The sequence below is a fragment of the Mesoplodon mirus genome (genome assembly GCF_964341445.2).
Source record: "Mesoplodon mirus genome assembly, chromosome: 12".
In the NCBI taxonomy this organism is placed as follows: domain Eukaryota; kingdom Metazoa; phylum Chordata; class Mammalia; order Artiodactyla; family Ziphiidae; genus Mesoplodon; species Mesoplodon mirus.
The window spans coordinates 101,250,180-101,274,038 of record NC_138988.1 but is presented as its reverse complement, the minus strand read 5'-3'; the positions used below and the strand labels follow the sequence as shown (position 1 = coordinate 101,274,038).

Sequence of the window (23,859 nt, the reverse complement as noted above, 5' to 3'; positions counted from 1 at the left end):
TGTTTTACTAGTTGTAGATTGAAGGGCTCAATCCACCATGATGTGGACGACACTCTCTTGTGAGGCCTCTTTTGAATAAAGACTTTTTTATTCCTCATTAAACCATTACCTTACTATGCTATGACTCCTGTGAACATTAGAAAGTCAGACGAACATACCTCATGATTGACTTTCTGCCTACAATACAGTTTGGGGGGGGCGGTTAAAAAAAGGACAGTAAGTTGTAGTAAGAAAACAGTAAAATGAACATGACATAACAACCCAGTAAAAGGTCTCTTAAGGGGTGGGCTAAATAACTTTCTAGAATTTAGGGATACTGGATCCTTATATTTAGTGTTTTTTTCATTGTTCTGAGATAAAGACAACTATCCTTACTGAGGCCTACAAAGTCCTGATATTGACCTTGATATCTAATCCATGCTACCTTTCCATCCTCATCAACAACATCCCTCTTCTCCCTCCAACCTAGCAACATTAAGCTTCCTTCAGATCCATGAATGAAGGTACCATGCTCCCTGCAGCCACAGGGTTTTTGCACTTGTTGTTACTTCTGCATGGAATGCTCTCCCACCCACTGTTATCTAACTACTCCCACTCATCCTTCAGAGCTGAGCTCAATTACTACTACACTTCAGGGAAGCCTTACCAAACTCCCCGACCAGGACAGGAAGACTCCCATCTTACTTTTAGTCACAGCACCTGTCATAGTTGCAAGTTTATATGTAATTCTATGTAACATTATATACAATTTATATGTAACTTTTATTCACAGAACTTACCACAGTTGAAAGTTTACATTTACTTATGTGATTATTTGTCTATCTCCTCTACTAGGGTGTTCTTTTCATGAGGACAAAACCCACATCTTTTTGGTTTTGGTTTTCTTTTTCAGCCATTTTATAACCAACACTTATCACAGGGCCTAGGACATGCTAGATGCCTGAAAGTTTTTATTGACTGACTGAATGGCTAAATGCAATGGGAAATAGGAAGGAACAATCTTGAGAAACCCTAATTAAACAGCTTTTTAAAATGTTATTTTCCAGAACTCAAAACAGGTAAATAAAGTTCTCTTGTAAATGCTCCTTCCAAATAAATGAACAAAAAACCCGCTTATACTTGTAAATGATACATAACAGCCATAGCTTTCTCACCAAACTCACAATGATAAGGCATTGTTTATGCTATTCTTGGATTGTTATCTATTTGCCCACACAAATTCTTAAATTTTTTTTATTCAGAGAGGACATAGACTTTATACTGTTGGCATCTTCAGTGCTCTTAGGATACTACATACCCAGAATCAACAATTCAAAGACAAATTAATGTTTTCACTTTGGTAGAAAGATAAACATTTTTTGCTTGTCAGCAGTAATCCCACATGATAGAAAAACCATAAACTTTTCTTGTCAAATAATTAATACCTCTGTACTTCTTCTTCTTCTAACCTTTTCCTACTGTAAACTCTGAGTTCCAATCAATATGATTCACCAAATATAAAAGCTTAGTATATTCAAGGCATCATGCAGATGCTAGGGTGCATAAAAGAATAAGTAAGACAGAGCCCTGACCCTCAAAGAAATTATCATTTGGTAGAACTAATCCCCAAGTATGGACTTGATTTTATGAGAAAAAAATTGTTTCTAAATTGAGTAAGATCTCAGAAGGCATTTTCCCCGGAGAAGCAATGTCCCTCATGCTGATCAGATGATTTAGCACTACTTACAAAAGTCTGAGATTACATACAGTGTTTTTTGTTTGTTTTTTAAAAACACATTCTTTAATACCCTACAGGCTGTACTAACCATTAAAAATCTTACCTCCTCTGTTTTATAATTAGCTCTCAGATGAAGCAGGTTAAAGCTATTCTCCTTATAAAGTGCTTGTTCAACATCACTGGGTAAATTTTCCTCACACAAGAAGCCTTGAGGTTGACTACGGTTGAGGGCAGATTCCATGGCAGTACTATTAGCCGGTGACATTTCCATGAATTTCAGCATCTCTCCACTACAGTGGATTAGAGGTGGCCTTCTAGGAGGCTGTCTGACACACTTAAGAACAAGTTGATCTTTATTTGTGGAAGTGCTAGTTCCCTTTGGATTTTCTTCCTTAAATGAATCTTCCTGTATATTGGTGTCTTCTGCATAATTAAATACATGGCATTGCAATTCTGGCTCCTCTGTATAAGATAAGCCTTCTGTCAGATTTTGAAATGTTTCCATTTCATTATTAAATGCTTCTGTCTGATGAAATTTGCAAAGGGGTTCAAATTGTCTGAAGGAAGAAATGCTGGTGTCAACTGGCTGAGTTAGTACATTCTGTGAGTAATTTCCAATGTTGACATCTCATTAGAAAGAGAAAGATGGAAATAAGAATTAGCTGACCTGAAATTTATGACTTAACAGTTATATTTACATTTATGAAATCAACTGTAGGAGGCTTTTATGAATTACATATATTTCAACCTTTTTCATTGAGTGTATTTGTACTAGCAGACACAACAAAACTTTTTTACGTGGAGGAAAAAGTCATCAAGGGACTGCTACAAAAAAGCTTGTTATCTATCATTCTTGTCAAATACCATTGCAACAAATTCCAAGACATCTTCAAAATTCTTTCGTTGTACTGTAATTTTAAAATGTTTCAAAACAATACAAACACACAGCACATAGCACAATAGCAAACACACATAAACTCATTTAATCTCACAACAATCTCATGAGCTAGGTACTGTTATTACCCCTGTTTTACAGATAAGAAAACTGAAACATAAGAGATGTTAAGTCACTTGCCTAAGGTCACAGAGCTGGTAAGCAGTGCATCTGGGATTCCAGAATACTATTTCTAAATGCTATGCTATACTGTTTCTCAATATGACAAATTACCCAGATTTAATACATTTTAAAAAATCAGAAGCAAATAAAGACAAAATGGAAAGAAGTAAAGTGTTACAAAATTAATAAATGACCCTTCCCCTCTACCTAAATTCCCTTCTTTTCCCCTCCCCAGAGAGAACTACTATACTGAAGCTGGTAAGTATTAATTCTCCCCATCCATATTTTTCCAATTTTACTACTAATTTAAGTACCCTAAATAACACATATCAAGTTCTCAGACTTTCTCATTTTGTGACACCTTAAAGTCTGTCATTTTTTCACAGCACCCCTAGACCAAAAGAAAAACTTAACAGTTCCATTTATTAAGTAGTTAAGCTCAAACAACTATTTTTCCTAACAACTTAGTAGCTGTTTAAAAATACACATAAACTGAAAGAGAAAAATATTTTTTTTCATTCTTAAAGAACCAAACTTGCCTGCTAGTTGGGTACATGACTAAGCACAGCACAATGTCTCAAACCTTGGAATCAAGCTGGAAGCCAACCCTCACTTCCGACTTCACACTGATTTTCAGGAAGTACTTGCTTTTTATCACAGCAACCTCCAAAAACCCATCTATGCAAACAAGGCAGTATAGAAAGGATTACAGTATGGTTTTTATACTGAAATAGTGAACTATCTTAAGCTAGTAGCTTGTGGGGTCCAACAGATGTCCAGTATCACTGTTTTCTTCAAATTTCAAAATATCCTGCAGCACCCTGGGCCAACTGTGGGTATACACTATTATTTTGTTTTAAAATTTTATATAAATAACATATTTTATATATATCCATATAAATGTCTATTTCACTTAAATTTTTGCTTTTCAGACTTCGCCATGTAAATACATGTAGATATAGTTCATTCTAAAGGATTACCCTTTATTCCCTTTCTGTTAGATATTTGGTTCTAATTTTGCTATTAAAAACAGCACTGCAGTAAACATCTGTATACACATTTCCTTGTACACTAATTTAAGAATTTTGGGGGGTTCCCTGGTGGCGCAGCGGTTAAGAATCCGCCTGCCAATGCAGGAGACACAGGTTCAAGCCCTGGTCCAGAAGATCCCACATGCTGCGGAGCAACTAAGCCCATGTATCACAACTACTGAGACTGCACTCTAGAGTCCGTGAGCCACAACTACTGAGCCCACATGCCACAACTAGTGAAGCCCGCCTGCCTAGAGCCCATGCTCCGCAACGAGAAGCCACCGCAACAGGAAAGCCCGCGCACAGCAACGAAGGCCCAATGCAGCCAAAAATAAATAAATTAAATTTTTTAAAAAAAGAATTTTTGTCCAGGCTCTGGGTATATACCTAGAAGTGGAATTGCTGGATTATAGGAAATATATATCTTCAACTTTACTAGGTATTGCAAAGTTACTCTCCAAAATGGTTGTAGCAATTTACACTTCTACCTTTGCTTTACATCTCTCCAACCCATGTCAGACTGACACATATGAAATGGTATTTCGTGGTGTTTTTAATGTACATCCTTTCAGGTATTTAATGGTCTTGCAGGTTTCCTTTTCATGACCTATTAGATACTATGTCTCCCCAAAACTCTTATGTTGAAGGCTTAACCCCCAGTAGCTTAGAATGTGATTGTATTGAGATAAGGCCTTCAAAGAGGTAATTAAGGTTAAATGAGGTCATAAGTGTGGGGCCCTGGTGCAATATGACTGTTGTTCTCATCAGAAAAGACACCAGGGAGGCACAGAGAAAATGCCACATGAGGCTATAAGAAGACAACTGTCTGAGAAGCCTGAGGAGAAAACTCCGCTGGCACCTTGATCTTGGACTTCCAGCCTCCAGAACTGTGAGAAAATAAATTTCTGTTGAGGCACCCAGTTTGTGGCATATTTTGTTATGGCAGCTCTACCAAACTAATAATACAGTTTGCCTGATTTTCTATTGATTATATGCGTCTTTTTCTTATTGGAGTTCTTTATTTTGTATACTAATCCTCTGTGAATTGTATACATTGCATGTATTTTCTCTTAGTCTGAGGCTTGTTATTTTACTTTCCTGATTATAATTTGGTCATACAGAAATTTTTTTCATTTTAAAGTAGTCAAATGTGTTGATTATGGTTTATATTTCTTGTGTAACTCTCTGAGCCTCACTTTTCTCATCTGTAAAATGAAAGTAAAAACATCCCTACTTAAAAAGAAAAAAAAAGCCCTATTTCATAGAATTGTGGATTAAACGTGATAATGGGGCTTCCCTGGTGGCGCAGTGGTTGAGAGTCCGCCCGCCGATGCAGGGGACGCAGGTTCGTGCCCCGGTCCGGGAAGATCCCACATGCCGCAGAGCGGCTGGGCCCGTGAGCCATGGCCGCTGAGCCTGTGCGTCCGGAGCCTGTGCTCCGCAACGAGAGAGGCCACAGCAGTGAGAGGCCCGTGTACCGCAAAAAAAAAAAAAACCACGTGATAATGTACATAAAGTGCTTAGCATAGCACCTGACTATTATTATAACAGGACACACACACAAAATTTTACTTTCTCTGTTTGGATATTGCCGACAAAGATATACTCACCACCTAACAAATTGCCTAGTGTGCTACAGATTTCTTCGGAAAGTGTGAGTTTAGACTCATTTTTCCTTTTTATATACTTTATTTCATTCTGTATTAATAACAAAAAGGCATTAATATTAATACTTCTAACTTCATAAGCTTCTTCTAAAGGTGTATGTACATTGCTATATAATTTTTCTTTTAGTATTTTTTGTTGCAAGGGTAGAATGTGCTTTCTGGTATCTTTCCCCACTGTATATCTGAACTCCCTTCTAATTAAACCATACTAATAGAGTTACAATATTAAATCGCAATTAAGTAAGTATCTTTGCTATTTCAATCTTTTGGGTTTTTCTGGTAAATCAAATCATGTTACTATAAACATTCAAATATATGATAACATATATATCCCTTATTGATAATTCTTTGATGTTTATTAAATCTGGTCTAAACAACTTTAAGGTAGTTTTTATTCGAGTCATTTAACATTGCAGATACCCAAAAAACGGATTCCAGTATAAGGTGAAATCTGATTTCACTAAACAGCAATCCCTAACAATTCATGTAGCTTATTCTCAAAGTTATGTTACTTCTACATAAGATGAAAGGATTTATTAAGTAAATTAAATATTAAGAGAAATATTTTAATTGTTTGAGGAAAACATTGGTTTAATCATGAATAGTGTATCAAGTATGGGGACCTAAATCATGCTCTTAAAAAATTCTTATCTCTTATTAAAGTCAGCTGGTTACAAACCTCTATTCAAAAATGCTTTTTTATAGCATTTTTCTACTTATTGAATGCATTTGAAGTACAAAAAAAACAAATTATATATATATATATTTTTTTTCGGTACGTGGGCCTCTCACTGTTGTGGCCTCTCCCGTTGCGGAGCACAGGCTCCGGACGCGCAGGCTCAGTGGCCATGGCTCACGGGCCCAGCTGCTCCGCAGCATGTGGGATCTTCCCGGACCAGGGCACGAACCCACGTCCCCTGCATCGGCACGCAGACTCTCAACCACTGCGCCACCAGGGAAGCCCCCAAATTATATTTTATAACAATCTGTGTTTTAGACGTGTTGCTGAGACCGTTCCTTCTAATTAGATTTTAAAAGTATCAAGAATAACATACTTTTAAAATAAAATATAGCACTATTGACATGTACTGATGTTATATTTATACAAACTTTTTGGAACTCCTACACATTGAATTTTCGAGATCACTTCTAACACTAGTATTCTATATTTAACTAAAACACGCCTTTCTTTTGTTCCTTTGGTCTATGCATTTTTTTATAAAGAATAAAATGCTCAGTGAAACCCATGAGGAACGACCTCCTCATATAATTTAAGACATTCACTCTTTATAATTCAATATATAGTATCTTGGTCCCCGATTAACCCTGTAATACTATGACAAAAATTTTTTTCAAAATGAAAATATTTCTTTATAGTTATAAAAAATAATTTTGAACGCTGTCTAAAAAGAGAAGGTAAAAAACACTCAAAAGCCCACCACCCAGTGAGAAGCAGTGTGACCATTTTTCCATGTCAAGTATATATCTATACTATCAAATTTTCGGGTTACATATCTGCTATACATCTGTACAATAACTAGGACCCTACTGATGAAAATTTAGGTTGTTTCCAATGTTCAGTTATTATGGAGAATTATGCAAATATCTCATTTGTATACTTGTCTAGAGGTAGAATTAAAAGTAAAACGTGCAGTTAAACTCTTGATTTCCTACCACTAAACAGCCCTTTAGAAAGTTATGCCAATTTATGGCCTGAATCACATGAAATTGTCACTATTTGTCCATTTTCAAACTATAGAAAGGCAATTTCACATGGCACAACCTAATACATTGCTACTATTTCCCCACACTCAAGCTAACAATTATCGAACATTTAGAACATTAATGAAGACCTTGAGGTATTACAACCTTTTATTTTGTGAGAAAGGGCACTAGGAATGTTCATATAGATACAAAGGAAGTCATTTACGTACAGGGCACAGTCAATGTCATTATGAATCATTTGCAAGCTGACATAGTGGAAAATGCTCTAGACCAGATGATGTGATCTGAGTCGTTGTGCCCAGGTCCCCTGGCTGCACTCATGGGACTACATCAGGATGCTAGAAAGGACTGGTTTCAACACTCTATTTGATAAAGACTCTACCTTTCTTTGTACACTAATGGAACTGGGAAAACCAAACCCTATATTCCCCTCCTCTACACCTCCACTGGAGATTCTTTTATTATTCCTCATATTTTTTTATGAAATTTAATACAGAAGACAATGTGAAGGATGAAGACATCTAAACCTCCCAGAATTTATAAGCAATGCACATCTGAGGCAAGTCTGAAGTGGTACTGCTGGTTTCCATAAAGAAGGGAGAATCTAAGTGAGTTAAGTCTCAGAAAAGGCTGCTGAAATTCATAGCATCTGCTTCTGACATGCTTTCTAATTTTTCATGAGAAGCATCCACTTTAAAAGGTACAGGATCTGAAGGTGATGACCAAACTTTCTGATAGTCCTTGTTCCTAACTGTTGAATGATGAAAGGCCTCTTTAAAAAAAACATAATTTTAGGGGCTTCCCTGGTGGCGCAGTGGTTAAGAATCTGCCTGCCAATGCAGGGGACACAGGTTTGAGCCCTGGTCCGGGAAGATCCCACATGCCGCGGAGCAACTAAGCCCATGTGCCACAACTACTGAGCCTGCACTCTACAGCCCGCGAGCCACAACTACTGAGCCCATGTGCCACAACTACTAAGCCCGTGCCTAAAGCCCATGCTCCGCAACAAGAGAAGCCACTGCAATGAGAAGCACGCGCACCGCAACGAAGAGTAGCCTCCGCTCGCCACAACTAGAGAAAGCCCGCGCACAGCAACAAAGACCCAACGCAGCCAAAAAAAAAAAAAAAAGAAAAGAAAAGAAAAACATAATTTTAATGTCTATTCGTATATACAAACAAAAAGCTGTTTTCCACTTCCCTCCTCATATTAAGAAGGCAACAAAGTTCACTACCCTAAATTTTAAAATATCATTTGTGAAGTCATTGGAAAAATATAAAATTAGTCTGAGTATGTTACAAAGTCACGGTAACTTTGTATGGTAGTAAATACTAATTTGGACAAAAACAAGTCAGTATGTGTGGCTACCATCCAGTGATTCCCTAAAAGGTTTGGGACCCAGAAGGTGAAGGGATCTCTCAATTACTTAATCAAAAGATATTTACAAAATATTATCAGAGACCTATTAGGGTCCACAAAACACTGTATTTCTACTTACCTGATACTTTCTATTCTAATACCTCATTATCAAGTCAAATCCAACACTGAACATCAGTTTTTCCTCCCTTCCCTATGCCACACTTATTCTCTCAGGCACTTGGGTTTGAAAACCAGGAGACACCTTTGGCATCCTTCTACCTCATCACCCATGGGCTACTCAGTTACCAAGTCCTTTAAAAATGTTCTTCATAACCCATGCTTTCTTTCCCTCCCTACGGCATCATACTGGTCCGTATTCTCATGACCTCCTCAGGTCCGTCAGGGGATGGGAGCAGAAAACAGGTCCAAACACAGAGTCCAAATTCTTCTGCTTGACTTCCTAGGTCTTCCATAGCCTGAACCCACATTACCTACCCAGTCCTCCTCTGCTCAAGTCAGATCAGGCTTCCTTCCCTGCAAATCGATCACGCTCCTTACCATCTCAGTAGTCTGCCCTGTTAAGTGCTTCTCCCTCCTAAAACCTTCCTATCTACCCATTCACCCAGTTTTTAAATTCCTACAACGTCTTTAGTCTAAACTTCCATCTCACAAGTCAGCACTTATTCATTGACTGTTTTAGTCTTCACCATTCTTTCAAGGGTGTTAGTGTCTGCACTCACATACTATACAGACCTGAGGAGGAGCCCATTTACGTTTTTTCAATATCCCCTACAGCAAACCAACCAGTGTTGTTCAGAGAATATATAGAATCAATCCTGCACTTAAATGACTTATTTCTATTAAAACTTTTCAATCTGCAGCCACTTAACCACTCCCCTGGGGTATTTTATTGAATTATCAAATTAATAAGTAATTGGCCGAGGTTTAATCTTTTTTTCAAACCTGTCATCATTTGGTTAAGGATCAATATAAAAAAAAGCCAGGGAGCCAAGCCGGCTGGGCAGGATTGGTGAGAGGCCAGACTTTATAATCGCCTTTTCCTCTGTCTTCCAGATACATAAATACTGCCTGGGCTGTGGTGAAGGGGGTCTGAAACATCCTTCTTTTGTTTTCCAAATGCAAAAAACCGCCAGGGCCTTATTCCTTCAAAATTTTTTGTTCGCGAACCTAGAACTCCCAATTATAACACTTTTACAACTTTGTTCGTATGGCATAATCTACCAATTTCTTTTTTTTTTAAGTTAGGCTTCCTTTTTTCATCTTTCATTCTGTCCTTACCCGATTTATGCTAGACTTAAAAACAACAACAACAAAAAAAACTTGTTCAAATGACAGATATTCCAGAGACACTCCTAAGCTGTTTTAGGATGGGTGTTAAAAGAGGTGTCACTGGGGCTACTGGCAAAAATTCTCAAGTGGTTTTTTTTTCCTTAAATTTTCAGTCGTATGTCAAATTTTAAACTTCTGAAAAGCAAGTGTCTTATTTTCACCTCACAACAACGCAACAAACTTTTCAGGTCGCACAAGTGTGCTCACTTCCAGGGTCCATACTTGCTCGGCTCCACAGTAAGGATTTCGGGCTGCCTCCCTCCCTCCGCACTGGGTAACGAGGGAGGGGGAAGAACGCCTTCAACCTTGCCCACGCATGGCTCTTCACACCTCGTATTGGGGATGCGGCAGCGCTGGAACGTCCCAGTGTGACGTCGGCCCGGCCGGGCCCGACCCTCGCGGCCGCAACGGCGCCCGCCCCGCTCCCGCGCCCTCTGACCCTCTCGAAGTTTCCATACGCAGAGTTGGGAGGTTACCCGGTGTGAGACCCCACGTCCAGCAGCCCCAGGCTAGGTGACGAGAAAGCGTATAGCCGACTCGAAAAGCTCCGGAAGAACAGTCGGCCCAGCCTCGGCGGGGAACGACGGGAACACGAACGGCCCACACGCCTCGGGTCCCTCTCGCGCCCTGCGGCACGCGAGCTTCCGGCGCTCAGCCCGGCGCGGGGGCGGGGCTTCCGGTGGGAAGACGAATTCCGTTCTGGGCGGGGCTTCCTGTCCGGGTGGCTCGGGTGGTAGGTTTGGAGCCCCATCCCCCGCACGTGGCGCGCGCTTTGGGCGCGGGGGCTTCTGAGCGGTTTGCTAGGCGGACGTCACGCGCAGAGGCCGTTGGATCGGCGGGTAGAACCGTCCCTGTGCCGTTTCTGCCCCGGCGCAGGGCGAGCAGCCGCCGGTGACGCTGAGGCTTGGCGCGCTTCCGTCATGGACTACCGGCGGCTGCTGATGAGTCGGGTGGTCCCGGGGCAGTTTGACGACGCCGACTCCTCGGACAGGTAGGCAACCGTGAGTACACCGACGCGGTGCGCACGGTGCTCTCTCTTCCGCCGCCACGGTCCCTTTGGGGAGTTGACGCTTGTTTGTGGTTTGGAGGGAGACTGATAATTCATCACTCGGGGCTTCTTTTCACAGCCTTTTGCTGCTTTCTTCATCCCAGCCAGGTCTTTCTGTTCAGTTGCCGGCAGAGTTAATGAAAGCCGCTTGTCTGTCCGGAGAGTCCGGGCTTCCCACATTGTTAGCATCGCTGAGAGGCAGAGTTGGAGAGAGCGATTGGGTAACAGGTGTTTGAGCTTTAACTACATTTAGCGTTCAAAAAATATTGGAGCACCTATCTATCGTGTGCGTGTTTATGTCCTCGGCGCTAAAGATAGTGATGATCAAGACAAACCAAGGCTCTGCTGCCATTGAGTTCTGCCTTCTGCTTGGGAAGGAGGGCACAACATTAGGTACATAGAGATATATATTTTTTAAACCCAGATGACATATTTACTATGTAAACAATTAAAATCAGTTGATAGACCTAAGTAGTGGCTTAGTTGTAAGGGAAGGGTTAAGTCCAAATCTGGGGACTTACTTGGTGGTCCAGCGGTTAAGACTCTGAGCTCGCAATGCAGGGGACCTGGGTTGGATCCGTGGTCAGGGAACTAGATCCTGCATGCTGCAACTAACGATCCTGCACGCAGCAACAAAGATCCCTCGTGCAGCAACCGAGACCCGGCGCAGCCAAAATGAATGAATGAATAAATAAATAGTCCAGATCTAAAGGACTCAGGAAGAGCAGCGGGAACAGCAATTCAGGACAGGGGACAGCAGGTGCAGAGGCCCTACGGTGGGATCCCTTTTGGATGTGAACGGAAGATCTAGAAGCCATTGTGCCTAGAGAGCACAGTGCAGGTAGTTGAGGAGATTGGTTGGTAATGATACAGAAGTGAGAAGGGGCCAGAGCATGAAGAGCGTTACAAGTGATGGTAAGGTTTTGAGATATTATTCTAGGTCTTATAGAAAGCCACAGGAGGACTTTTTGCAGGGCAGTGACATCACCTGATGTATGATTTAAAGGACTCATTCTGCTCTAGAGGAGATGATTTTGGAGGGCAAAGGTGGACACAGTTCAAAAGTACTCAGGTAATTGAGTTCAAAGATGACGGGATCAAGCTAGGGGTGTTTTGGAGGGCGAAGGGACAGGGTGTAATGGTAGGTTAGATGTGAAGTGAGAGGCAAAAGGAATTAAGGATAACTCCTACTTGAAAGCAAAATGAAACATAGAGTTCATTTTGGAATTCCAAGAAAATGGTTTTTACTTTATAGTAAGGATTCACTACACATAGATTTTATTAATTTCAGTAAATATAGGTTGATCACTTTCTGTGCGTCAGATCTCTTGTTAGTTGATCGTGATACGTTGGTAAATACTCCCCTGAATGACACAGAGCTTGCACTCTGCCAGGGGAAGCATATCGAATAATTAGACAAATTATATGTATTAGACTTGGGTAAGTAGTACAAAGGAGAAGTGGGTAAAGAACAGGGCAGACTTTCCTGAGCAAAGATAGTAGGCCAATACTGGAAGGATACGTAGGATTTAGCCAGAGAAATGAGAAGGGCATCCAGAACTACGTTTTCAGATGAGCGTACAGAAGGCCTTAGGGACTAAGTTAAGTGGGAAGAAGAAACACAGCCAGTGTGGCTGGTGAGTAGTTAACGGTCATGAGTGTACACTAGACATTATGAAGATAGAAACACGGCAGATTTTGCCCACTCCTGGGACTTTAGAGACATTTTTGTTTGTCATAGCGGGGGGGGGGGGGCGCTGGTGGCGTCTGGAAGGCAGGGACCAGAGATGCTGCTGAACATCCTTGAGGCACAGGACAACCGCCCTCAACAAGGAATTGTCCAGCCGAGGTGGGGAGGCCGTGGTACAAATGAAGGTATAGCTTTATCATGCCACTCTAGGTTATTGGCAATTGAAGGATAGACTTATGGATTGTGTTTATGAAATCCTAGTCAACAACAGGGGTTTACTGATTATTTGTTCTCTTCCCACCCATATCCGTGGAGATTTGGAGCCCTCTAAGCCATGGCTAGTTAATGAGTCAGGATCGATAATCTGAATTTACTTAAACCACTGGCTGACTGTGTTTAATCTGGTAGGGCATATCATCATGTGTTTTATGTGGTTTCTGTACTTGTTCTCCACCTGAGGGCTCAAAACTGGTAGTACTGCCCCTGGAATCTGACCTGCAGACATGTTGTGTTTGGTGTGCACAGTGGTTTGTTCAAGTTGAATATACCAGGTATGCGGGAGATTTTACACAAAAACCCAGAGTTCTGGCTTCTCTTGAAAAACTAAGAAGATACAGTAACACTCGTCTGAATTCTCACGTGGCATAAAAAGACCCTGTTAGTTGTGCTCCCTTTACTCTGGGCCAGTTCTCTGGGTTTGACAGTCTCCGCTTCTCCTCTTTACTTATACCCAGCCTCCTTCTCCCATTTGTGCTGCTTCTCTTCACCGTCCTTCCCTACTTGAGCAAGGGTGATTTGAAGTTCTTTGTGTAACACAAGTCTTGATACGGCTCCTTTTGTTGCAGAATGATAATTGAGTTCAAGGTAAGGCTTGAAATAAGGCTTTAGACTTATTCCCAAGTTTGGTCAGAAGGCTTCCCCCACCCCTTCTTAAAGCAGCTCTGTGAATGGTTTTCTTGAAGTTCAGGTCTGGTGTACTCATCAGAGTTAGTTCATTCAGCAGAGAAGATGATAATATAAATTCTAACTTCATTAAGGCAGGGGTGGATTTAACAACCTTATGTACTTCTTCCATGGTAGAACCTGGAGAATAAGTGAACAGCTGCAACAGAAACCTGAGAAACAGGAGAACTTGGTGTTAAGTTTGAGCTTATTGGGAGATGTTGTAAGGGAACCTTTTAGATTTATTGGTATAGATGTAGCCTACTATATCATAAATAAATACATATGCAAATCCAATTAGAGTATGTGTAAACATGCCAAAACATTGTTATTTCCAGTGAAAACATTGACTTGAAGACTGTCAAAGAGGAAGGTGATATTCTGTTTGAAGACCTTCAGAATAACGTGAATGAGAAGATGGGTGAAGGTGAGATAGAAAGGGAGGAGGAGGAAGATTATGACGACGATGATGACTGGGACTGGGACGATGGATTTGGAAAACTGACCAGGTGTTCAGCCTCAGGTGGAGGGAGTAACCTGCAGGTACCTGATGACGACCCTGCACATCTTTGCATTGTCTGCTTATGTCTTCTTTTTTTTTTTTTTTTTTTTTTTTGGTGGTACGCGGGCTTCTCACTGTTGTGGCCTCTCCCGTTGCGGAGCACAGGCTCCTGGCGCGCAGGCTCAGTGGCCATGGCTCACAGGCCCAGCCGCTCCGCGGCATGTGGGATCTTCCCGGACCAGGGCACGAACCCGTGTCCCCTGCATCGGCAGGCGGACTCTCAACCACTGCGCCACCAGGGAAGCCCATGTCTTCTTTTTGAAAAGGACTTTTTGTGGTTCTAGAATTGAGTAACTGAAAGGTGGCATTTCTTTTAATAAAGCTAAGGGGGGAAATATATATGCTTAAATGTTAACTGTTAATCTTTGGGCACTGGGCTTATAGGTAATTAAAATTTTACCTGTGGTTTCTACTGTGAACATGTATTATTTTAAGTTATATTTAATAGAAAACAATTTTTAAGTTCCCTGTAAATAGGAAACTACTCAGCCTCCAAGTTCACACTTAGATACCAGGACTGAATCAGTCCTTGTGACAGGCCCTTTTAATCTCTGTTCTCTTATTTATAGGTTCTGGATATTGTCTCCCCTCTCTTCCCTTTTTTTTCCCATTACTTCAGTTTGTGCATTGCACCAGTCTAAGTGCTAAGCCTTGTACTTAATCTTTATCTCTCTTGAGACACTAAGCCCAAAGTGAAATTCCTGGAACCAGTTTAACGTTGGTCTTAGCTCTTTATTATACACTTGGGGGTACATGAACGTTCTCACATTTTAAATCTAGAAACCAGTCAAATTAGAAAAATGCGTTTAATTTTAATTTGTTATTTATAATAATGAATATGTTAGAGGTATGTAGAGAGGTTAGAAACAAAAGCAAAAATGCAGATTATATAGACTTTATTTTAGCCAGTGACTTTGTCCTATTTCAAATGCCTTTTTTAAAAAAATAAAATTTTTTAAATTTTATTTATTTTTGGCTGCATTGGGTCTTCGTTGCTGCACGCAGTCTTTTCTCTAGTTGCAGCGAGCGGGGGCTACTCTTTGTTGTGGTGTGCGGGCTTATTTCTGTGGCTTCTCATTGCAGAGCATGGGCTCTAGGCGCACGGACTTCAGTAGTTGTGGCTCGTGGGCTCTAGATCGCAGGCTCAGTAGTTGTGGCACACGGGCTGAGTTGCTCTGCGGCATGTGGGATCTTCCTGGACCAGGGCTCAAACCCTTGTCTCTCCTGCATTGGCAGGTGGATTCTTAACCACTGCGCCACCAGGGAAGCCCACAAATGCCTTTTTAAAAAACTTCTTGGGCAAATTTGATTGATCCTTCCCTTCCCTTAGGGTACTCCCCTAAGTTTTGATACTTTAATAGTTAACTATGGGACTTCCTTGGTGGTGCAGTGGTTAGGAATCCATCTGTCAATGCAGGGGATCTGGGTTCGATCCCTGGTCAGGGAAGATCCCACATGCCTCAGAGCAATCCCACATGCCCATGCACCACAACTACTGAGCCTGTGCTCTAGAGCCCGCAAGCCACAACTACTGAGCTCGCATGCCACAACTACTGAAGCCTGCGTGCCTAGAGCCTGTGCTCCGCAACAAGAGAAGCCACCACAATGAGTCACGCACAACAGCGAAGAGTAGCCCTGCTCACTGCAACTAGAGAAAGCCGCCATGCAGCAACAAAGACCCAACGCAGCCATAAATTAATTAATTAATACTAAGGGAGAAAACGTTATGAACCTTAGGCTTGTATTTATAATTAGAGCTTTAGTCTCTGGAACTCATTTCTTCCAGGCAAATCGACAGACTCCCAGCTTCAATTCAGCCAAAATGTCTACTCCATCAGACAAGGTCTTAAGGAAATTTGAGAATAAAATTAATCTAGGTGAGTTTTTAAGATACATTTCCTTACTGGGCTGTGAGAAATTCAAAAACCACAAAGTGTTATAAAATTTTATTAGATTAAGCAGTGGATATATTCTGTGTTACTGACTAAATACTAACGCTTAGAGAAAATTAAAAACTTAGTCATTTAAAAACATGGCTTCAAGGAAAGACTTTAGCTTATACTTTTTTAGTTGTGTTTTCTCTCCTGTTGTAGAAGTACGAAGTTACAGATACCCATTCAAGTTATTGTCTGTTTTGTATTAGATTTTGTAATAGGATTATCTCGTAGTAGAATGTTGAAAACACTAGGCTATTGAGTATAATTACGTTTTGTTTTACTAGAAACTTTTTGTGTGGCATTAATCATTTAGTGAGCTATTGAAAGCAAGGAATCAGAATGTGGATTTGAAGCCACTTGGGAAATGCAGGGTCATCCTTCTCTCATAGACGCTGACCGTTACGGACCTGGTACAGCATCTCTCATATCTCATCATTGCCTATCACAGGCCCATAATTTGAAATGAAACTGACATTTTTAGAATTAACTTGGAATACAGGCAGTTATATTATCTATGTTAGTCGTACAAAATATTTTAAAAGTCTGAAATTCAACATACGCAGGTAAAGTAGTTTTGAGAGATTTCTGGATCTAGATTTTTTTTTTTTTTTTTTTTTTGGATCTAGATTTTTATGGCTCAGAAATGACGGCTGTCATGATGAAAGTGACAATCCTTGTTAGTAAGGAAGCACAACTTAGCGCTTGCCCTTAAAAACATTAAACACTTTTTTCATTACTACAATAGATACTATGTATAATAAAGTATTTAGAAAATGGAGAAGGCAGAAAGTATGCTAGTCAGAAACTTCTGTCTTACATGTTGTTTATGTTGTGGGGTTTTTTTGGTTTTTTTTAGAAAAACTGAACGTTACTGATTGTGTCATAAACAAAGTCACGGGAAAGTTTAGACAAAAGGAAGCAGATATGTAAGTAATATTTCAAGTATATAAAATAAATAAATAAAACAAAACCTGACTGGTAGGAACTAATTCTAGACAAATTAGTAGCATCTTTGTCATAATTCTTTTGCAAAGGATGTTCCTTTGTGTACCTGAACCAATTCTTTTTTTTAAATTTTTTTAAGTTTAAATGAGGGTATCCTATGCCTTTGTAGGTTGAAAATATTAAATGAGTTTTCTTAAGAAATCTGTGCTAAAACTATAATCTTGTGAAATTCACGAATGTGCTCTCAGGAGGGGAACAGTGTTTGTACATTACAGTTTGAACTAGAATGTTAGAGTATAAAAATGTTCCCTTTTTAGAACTTATTAAGAATTGTTCCCTTCCATGGAATATTTTTTAAAATTTAAGGGCAGATTTAAAACTAAATAGTGATACAACAGAGAACAGTTTTCATTTACAACTCTGTTCTCAAAGCCAAATGTTTAAGATCTGGCTAACCTCCTATTGTTAATGGCTCTAAGGCATTAACAATATATTATAGAAAGTGACTCTAAGATCATATAAATGGCAGTGTTAGAACTGAACTTAAAAACCAGTTTTCTTCTAGTTTATTGTTATGCCCAAGGGATACCAGCTTTTTGAGAAACAGCATTTCTTATTTCATTTAAGTGTCTGTTTGTATCTTTGTTAATAGTTAAGGTTAGTCTGTGAATTGAGTCACTTAGTGTGAGCCAAAGCCATCAGAGCCTGCGTTTTAATGCAGTAACTGTCTTGAAATGATAAAAACTTGTGTCTTTGTAGAAAAGGACTCTGAAGAGAAAGCCTTGTATAGGACTTTAATTCTATACTAATATAATCATTAAAGGTCTAAGGACAGTAGTTACAGACTTGATGTTTTCTTTTTTCAGACATAGTTCACTTTATCCCACTGCTCTACTTATTTAATGCTTCTGAAACATGGATGGCATTTTTTTTTTCTTACTGCAGATACGCTCCTTTTGCCCTAGGGCACTGAATTGCTTATTAAGGGGAAATGAAGTTTCACAAAGTGATGAAACTATGATGAGGTCGTGAAGCGTGTTATTAAAGGAACTACCTGCTTAGGAATTTCATGGAACGATGTACATTTAGAAACTTTTGATTTTGGCTTCTCTGAATTTTGAATGTCACTTCTGTTTTTTTGGTTCTGCCTTAGGTATCGCATCAAAGATAAGTCGGACCGAGCAACTGTAGAACAGGTACGGTTGAAATGTGTTGCAAGCCCTTATTTTAAAGTAGCATTTCTTCTGTCTTTGAGTTGTAATTTGCTTTCATCCTTCTTGCTTAATGCTCATGTCACCTAGATCTGCTTCTATGTAAAATTGCTCCTTCTTTGAGTTTAGAGAGCTACCTTTTGCTTTATTGCTAATAGGACTATTAATAGATAAATTGGAATCATGCCCCCCTTCCTGTGGCCCTGTGAAGCCACTACGCAATGCTTTCATCTTCTAGGGGGAAGCAGAATTGACTGTAAGACCAGAAATCTTTTCTTTTGTCTTAAACAAGGTCTGCAGGGATTTTGTGAGCCTTCCCAGGTGGTGAGTCAGGTATCACCCACAAAGTGTGTGTGTGTGAGAGAGAGAGAGGGGTAGACAGATAATGCCTTCACATTTTCAATTAGAATCCTTTACTTGGTTTAGAAGTTATGCTTGTTTTATTCTTTATTCAAGAATGGGGAAAAATCAGCCCCTGATTTTCCCACATGTAGAGGGTTGTAATTGGGTATTAGGATTGGCCCAGATTTTTGCCGTGAAGAGAGTGATAAAACAGGTCAGAACGTTGCTTCTGCTGCCTACCACCCTCCCCGACCCGTACATATACACACAAACACGTTTCGAATAGTAGCCTCTTCGCCCTACAGGTTCTTGGTTTAAGACACAAGCGCGCACTCTATCCACCTCCATCCCAAGGGAGTCACACCCAACCTGAGCTCCAACCCATTTGTGCCAATGAAGAATTCCACCTTCAGTCTGGCAGGAGCAGGTCAGGTCTGGGATCTGTGTCTTTGTCATCCTCTAATTTATTTATTTTGTGTATTCTCTTTTGTGACTGAGAACAAAGTGTGGTCCAACTCAGAGAGAGATGAGGCAGCTTTCATTTTCAAAGACCTGAAATCCTTTTTCTCTTGGGAAATTAATTTTGAACAAGAGTGTATATCTTGAGACTTAAACTGTCTTTTAAAAATGTGTATTTGTAAGTTGACTTGCCTCTCCTATTTCTCTTCCCCTATTTTGTTTTCAGCTCTCTGGGCCCATTGCTCCTTCCTGGGCCTCTCACTTGGCTCCCCAGTGATCTTGCAGAAGCCTAGGTCTCTACGCAGATTCCTGCTCACCCAGCTTACTTGCCCTCTGTTTACCTGCGCACAGAGAAGGAGCAGCAGTTACTGCCTCTTTACTCACTTTCCTTTCTTTCTGCTCTAGTTGCCGTGGTTGTAGTTTGCTTTTAGTCCTCCGGTCTTACAAGGTTGTTTTGTTTCTGTTAACCTTAGGTTTCTTGTGCGACCACAGCCACCTCGTAGAAGGGTAGGCCCTGAACTATAGTTAGTTCTGGCCACTTTCACTGTCCCCTGCCTGGAGCTGGAGGGCTGCCTGTGCCCAAGGAGTGCTGGCGCTGGCCCTGGGAATTGCATGTAAACGTGCAGCGGCCTCAGTTTCACGTGTGAACAGCCTCAGGCTTTAAATTCATTGCCTCCTGTTTGTTAAAGAGAATTTGAGGGTCCTTTGTGCTCAAGATTGACTGCTCTGACTTTGAAGGAACGCCTTTCCCTGATCTACTCATCTCTAGCAGGGGTCTGCGAACTCTTTCTTTAAAGGGCTAAGTAATAAATACTTGAGGCATTGTGGGCTACAATTTTTTTTAATCAATTTTTTTTTAACTTATTTATTTTTGGCTGCATTGGGTCTTCGTGGCTGCGCGTGGGCTTTCTCTAGTTGTGGCGAGCAGGGGCCACTCTTTGTTGTGGAGCACTGGCTCCAGGCGCCAGGGCTTCAGTAGCTGTGGCACGCGGGCTCAGTAGTTGTGGCTCCCGGGCTTAGATGTGGGATCTTCCCAGACCAGGGCTTGAACCGTGTCCCCTGCATTGGTAAGCGGATTCTTAACCACTGTGCCACCAGGGAAGTCCCTTTAATAAATATTTTTAAAATTAAAAACCATTTTCAGCTTTCAGGCTATAGAAAAACAGGCTGTGACTGATATGACTTGTGAACTGTAGGATGCTGGTTGCCGCTTTAAAGCTTCTTATCCAGTGCAGCCACCACGGAGCTTGTGTGGTGCGGCTAGCATGACTTGCAACGTGCTAGAAATGCACACGCACACCAGGTTTTGAAGGGTTCGTGTAAAAAACAGAGTGTTAAATCTCTCCCTAATAACTTTTTATATTGATTACATATTGAAATGATAATGTTTCAGATGTATTGGGTTACATAAAATCTATTCAGATTAATTTCACCTGTTGACCGATGACTGGAAAAGACAGTTTCCTCTGGTTTGATTGTATTTCTGTTAGCTAACATTGGTCTAGACTCAGTTGCAGATTCTCTTGGACTTGGTAGCCTTTGATTGCACGACTGAATGAACTTGCTGGTTTCTTGTCTCTTTGGTTCCTTTGGTCTCACCTCACATTTTTTTTTATTTTTTTTGCGGTACGTGGGCCTCTCACTGTTGTGGCCTCTCCCGCTGCGGAGCACAGGCTCCGGACGCGCAGGCTCAGCGGCCATGGCTCACGGGCCCAGCCGCTCCGCGGCATGTGGGATCTTCCCGGACCGGGGCACGAACCCGTGTCCCCTGCATCGGCAGGCGGACTCTCAACCACTGCGCCACCAGGGAAGCCCTCACCTCACATTTTATTCACTAAAAGTGAGAGTGAACAAAAGCACCACAGTAGTGACTCTTCTGTAGTCGAGCAGGATTGCATAGTGCCTTTGCTCTTCAGTTTCTTGTCTAACGCTTCAGTGAGAAATATTTGGTGCTCTCTGAACTTTGTACTTCTTGCATTTCTTTTTAGGTGTTGGATCCCAGAACACGAATGATACTGTTCAAGATGTTGACGAGAGGAATCATATCAGAGATCAATGGCTGCATTAGCACAGGAAAAGAAGTGAGCGATTCTTGGGATGCCTGATGCTTCCATGTTAGTTTTCTGATTTCAGATACCAGATGAAACTAAGGCACTTAGTAAATAAGTTGTGCCTTTAAAAAGAAAAGAAAAAACAAAAACCCCATATAGAAGCCAGGATAGTTTAATCAGTGCCATTTCTTAAAAATGTCTTTATTACACGCTATATAAAATAGATAACTAATAAGGACCTGCTGTAGAGCACAGGGAACTCTACTCAATACTCAGTAATGGCCTATATGGGAAAGGAACCTAAAAAAGAGTGGATATGTGTATATGTATAACTAAATCAATTTGCTGTACAGAAGAAACTAACACAACATGGTAAATCAACTGTACTCTAATAAAAAATTTTTTTAAATGGCTTTATTAATGTTTATGGCCGGGTAGGAAGTTGTGCGTGTAAGGACTTTGGTCCTGGGTCATGGAGTCCATCCAGGTGTGCCCAGCAGTGAGTTCAGGTGGTCAGACGGTTACTGCTGGGACAGGGGGTCATAGTCTAGTTTCTGTTAGCCAACAAATGTCCTTCTCATTGTTTTCTTTATATATGGCATGCTGCTTTTCTATTAGCAACTCATTCTGTGGGAAGCAGTTCTCAGTAAAATTCACTTTATAAATCATGAGATGTAAGAATGTCTTCAGATATTTTCCACATACTTGAAATACAAAAATGTTTGAAACCACTTCTCACGTGTATGTATGTATGTATGTGTATATTTATTTATTTAATTTAAAAACCTATTTTTTCAATTTATTTATTTTTTATTGAAGTATAGTTGATTTTCAATGTTGTCCTAGTTTCAGGTGTACAGCAGAGTGATTCCATTTTATATATACACACACACACATATATTTATATATATATATATATTTTTTTTTTTTTTTTTTTTTTTTTTTTTTTGCTGTACGCGGGCCTCTCACTGCTGTGGCCTCTCCCGTTGCGGAGCACAGGCTCCGGACACACAGGCTCCGCGGCCATGGCTCGCGGGCCCAGCCGCTCCGCGGCATGTGGGATCTTCCGGGATCGGGGCACGAACCCGTGTCCCCTGCATCGGCAGGCGGACTCTCAACCACTGCGCCACCAGGGAAGCCCTATATATATTTTTATATATATACTTTTTCAGTTTCTTTCCCCATATAGGGTATTAAAAATATAGCGTAGAGTTCCTTGTGCCCTACAGTAGGTCCTTGTTGGTTATCTGTTTTATATATAGTCGTGTGTATCTGTTAATCCCTAATTCCTAATTTATCCCCCTCTTCCTCACCTTTCCCCTTTGGTAACCGTAAGTTTGTTTTCTGTGTCTGTCTCACGTGTGTTTAAATTGGCCTTTACTATACATGTAAGTTGGAGGTATACTTACTGTGCCTTTTGGAGTGATGTTTTATATTTTAATTCACATGTTCAAAAGAGGATAGTGTTCCTTATGCACAGAATTTCAGTTCACTTGACTTTTTTTTTTAACCTTTGAGGATAGACTCAAATAGATTGCAAAAGTAAAATACTACATATAGTTATTTCACACCAACTTAATTTTCTTTGTTTTTGACTTAAAACAGGCTAATGTCTATCATGCTCGCACAACAAATGGAGAGAGCAGGGCAATCAAAATTTATAAAACTTCTATTTTGCTGTTCAAAGACCGGGATAAGTATGTCAGTGGGGAATTCAGGTGAGCTCAGGTTTGTTTTTTTTTCCCCAGGTGACTTGATTTCTATATCCTAAAAATAAAAACTAGAATAATGGAATGATTGAAATAGCAAATATTTTTCTCATTCAAGGTTTCGTCATGGCTACTGTAAAGGCAACCCCAGAAAAATGGTGAAAACGTGGGCGGAAAAGGAAATGAGGAACTTAATCAGGTGACTGTCTGGGGGGGGGCTGTCTGTGCTGTGTCTGCATGTCAGCCTCAGAGCTTTCCTCTCAGTAGGTCCTGGTGTGGTTCTGTCCAAAGATAGGGTCTCGTAGAGCTCCATTAGATCTGCAGAGGTGAGCAGAGGAAACGCATTTCCAAGCAAATAGGAGCTACCTTCTCTCTCCTGTTTTACGAACCCATTACAGGAGAATTTTGCCCCGACTCACATTTATTCTGCAAGGCTGGGTCATGTGAAAAGCTTTGGGAGCCATGTGAAAAGGTTTAGAATTTATACTGAGGATGATAAAGAGCCGTTACGGGATTTGAAGCAGGGAAGTGACACAATCAGGTGGTGAGAATAATGTGTCATTTTTTTTATAGGTGTTGGGGTTTTAGACAATTTTGTTAGGCCCTAAGCTCTTTATCGTAGTTTCCTCTTCTTCAGTCCCATTTTGGACACATTTATATATTCTTTGTTTGCATTGGCACCTTTGTATCAAGTAAAGGCATCTGAGATCAAGTTTCCTCAATCGAAGTTTTAAATTGGAAGGTTTTTTCTCCCTTTCAAATATCTTTTAACTTTTTATATGCTATACATAGGTGCTATACGTTGGATACTTTAGTAGTATTCAGCCAGGTTCCCTTGTTTTGAAAGTCCTTCTGAAGTCTTCTTATGCTCAGTTAGCCGCTGGCTATGAGTCCACTATTTTTATTCGTTATTGTTGACACTGATCAACTCAAAAGATAATTGCAAACATATCTGCTGTATGTCATCGGTTCTAAGGCGCCCATTTCTTCACAGTTTGACATCTCTGGCATTGAACTATGCCATGGAGGCTATGGGATGTCATAGTCGAATTGCTGGCG

At 40.6% G+C, this 23,859-nt stretch overlaps 2 protein-coding genes across 5 annotated transcripts in view; one reads left to right on the top strand and one right to left on the bottom strand.

Moving 5' to 3' along the window:
- Positions 1-10,350, bottom strand: part of CAGE1 (cancer antigen 1) — a gene marked incomplete at its 3' end in the record, with an annotated part of 47,065 nt that extends 36,715 nt beyond the window's left edge. Inside the window, exons 1-2 of the mRNA XM_082638476.1 lie at positions 10,112-10,350; positions 1,821-2,344 (exon numbers count right to left, since the gene is read on the bottom strand). Of these exons, the coding sequence (XP_082494602.1) occupies positions 1,821-2,344; positions 10,112-10,124 (537 nt within the window). The 5' untranslated portion in view covers positions 10,125-10,350. The remainder of the gene's footprint in view (positions 1-1,820; positions 2,345-10,111) is intronic.
- A 246-nt stretch (positions 10,351-10,596) lies between these two features.
- Positions 10,597-23,859, top strand: part of RIOK1 (RIO kinase 1) — a 29,311-nt gene continuing 16,048 nt past the window's right edge. For 2 of the 4 annotated variants that reach the window (XM_082638479.1, XM_082638478.1), the window contains exons 1-8: positions 10,597-10,895; positions 13,923-14,127; positions 15,933-16,023; positions 16,940-17,009; positions 18,182-18,224; positions 21,029-21,121; positions 22,697-22,809; positions 22,919-22,999. In XM_082638479.1, coding sequence (XP_082494605.1) covers positions 10,825-10,895; positions 13,923-14,127; positions 15,933-16,023; positions 16,940-17,009; positions 18,182-18,224; positions 21,029-21,121; positions 22,697-22,809; positions 22,919-22,999 — 767 coding nt within the window. In that variant the 5' untranslated portion in view covers positions 10,597-10,824. Of the gene's footprint in view, positions 10,896-13,427; positions 13,507-13,922; positions 14,128-15,932; positions 16,024-16,939; positions 17,010-18,181; positions 18,225-21,028; positions 21,122-22,696; positions 22,810-22,918; positions 23,000-23,859 lie in introns of those variants that run through there. The other 2 variants (XM_082638480.1, XM_082638481.1) reach the window with 2 other exon arrangements.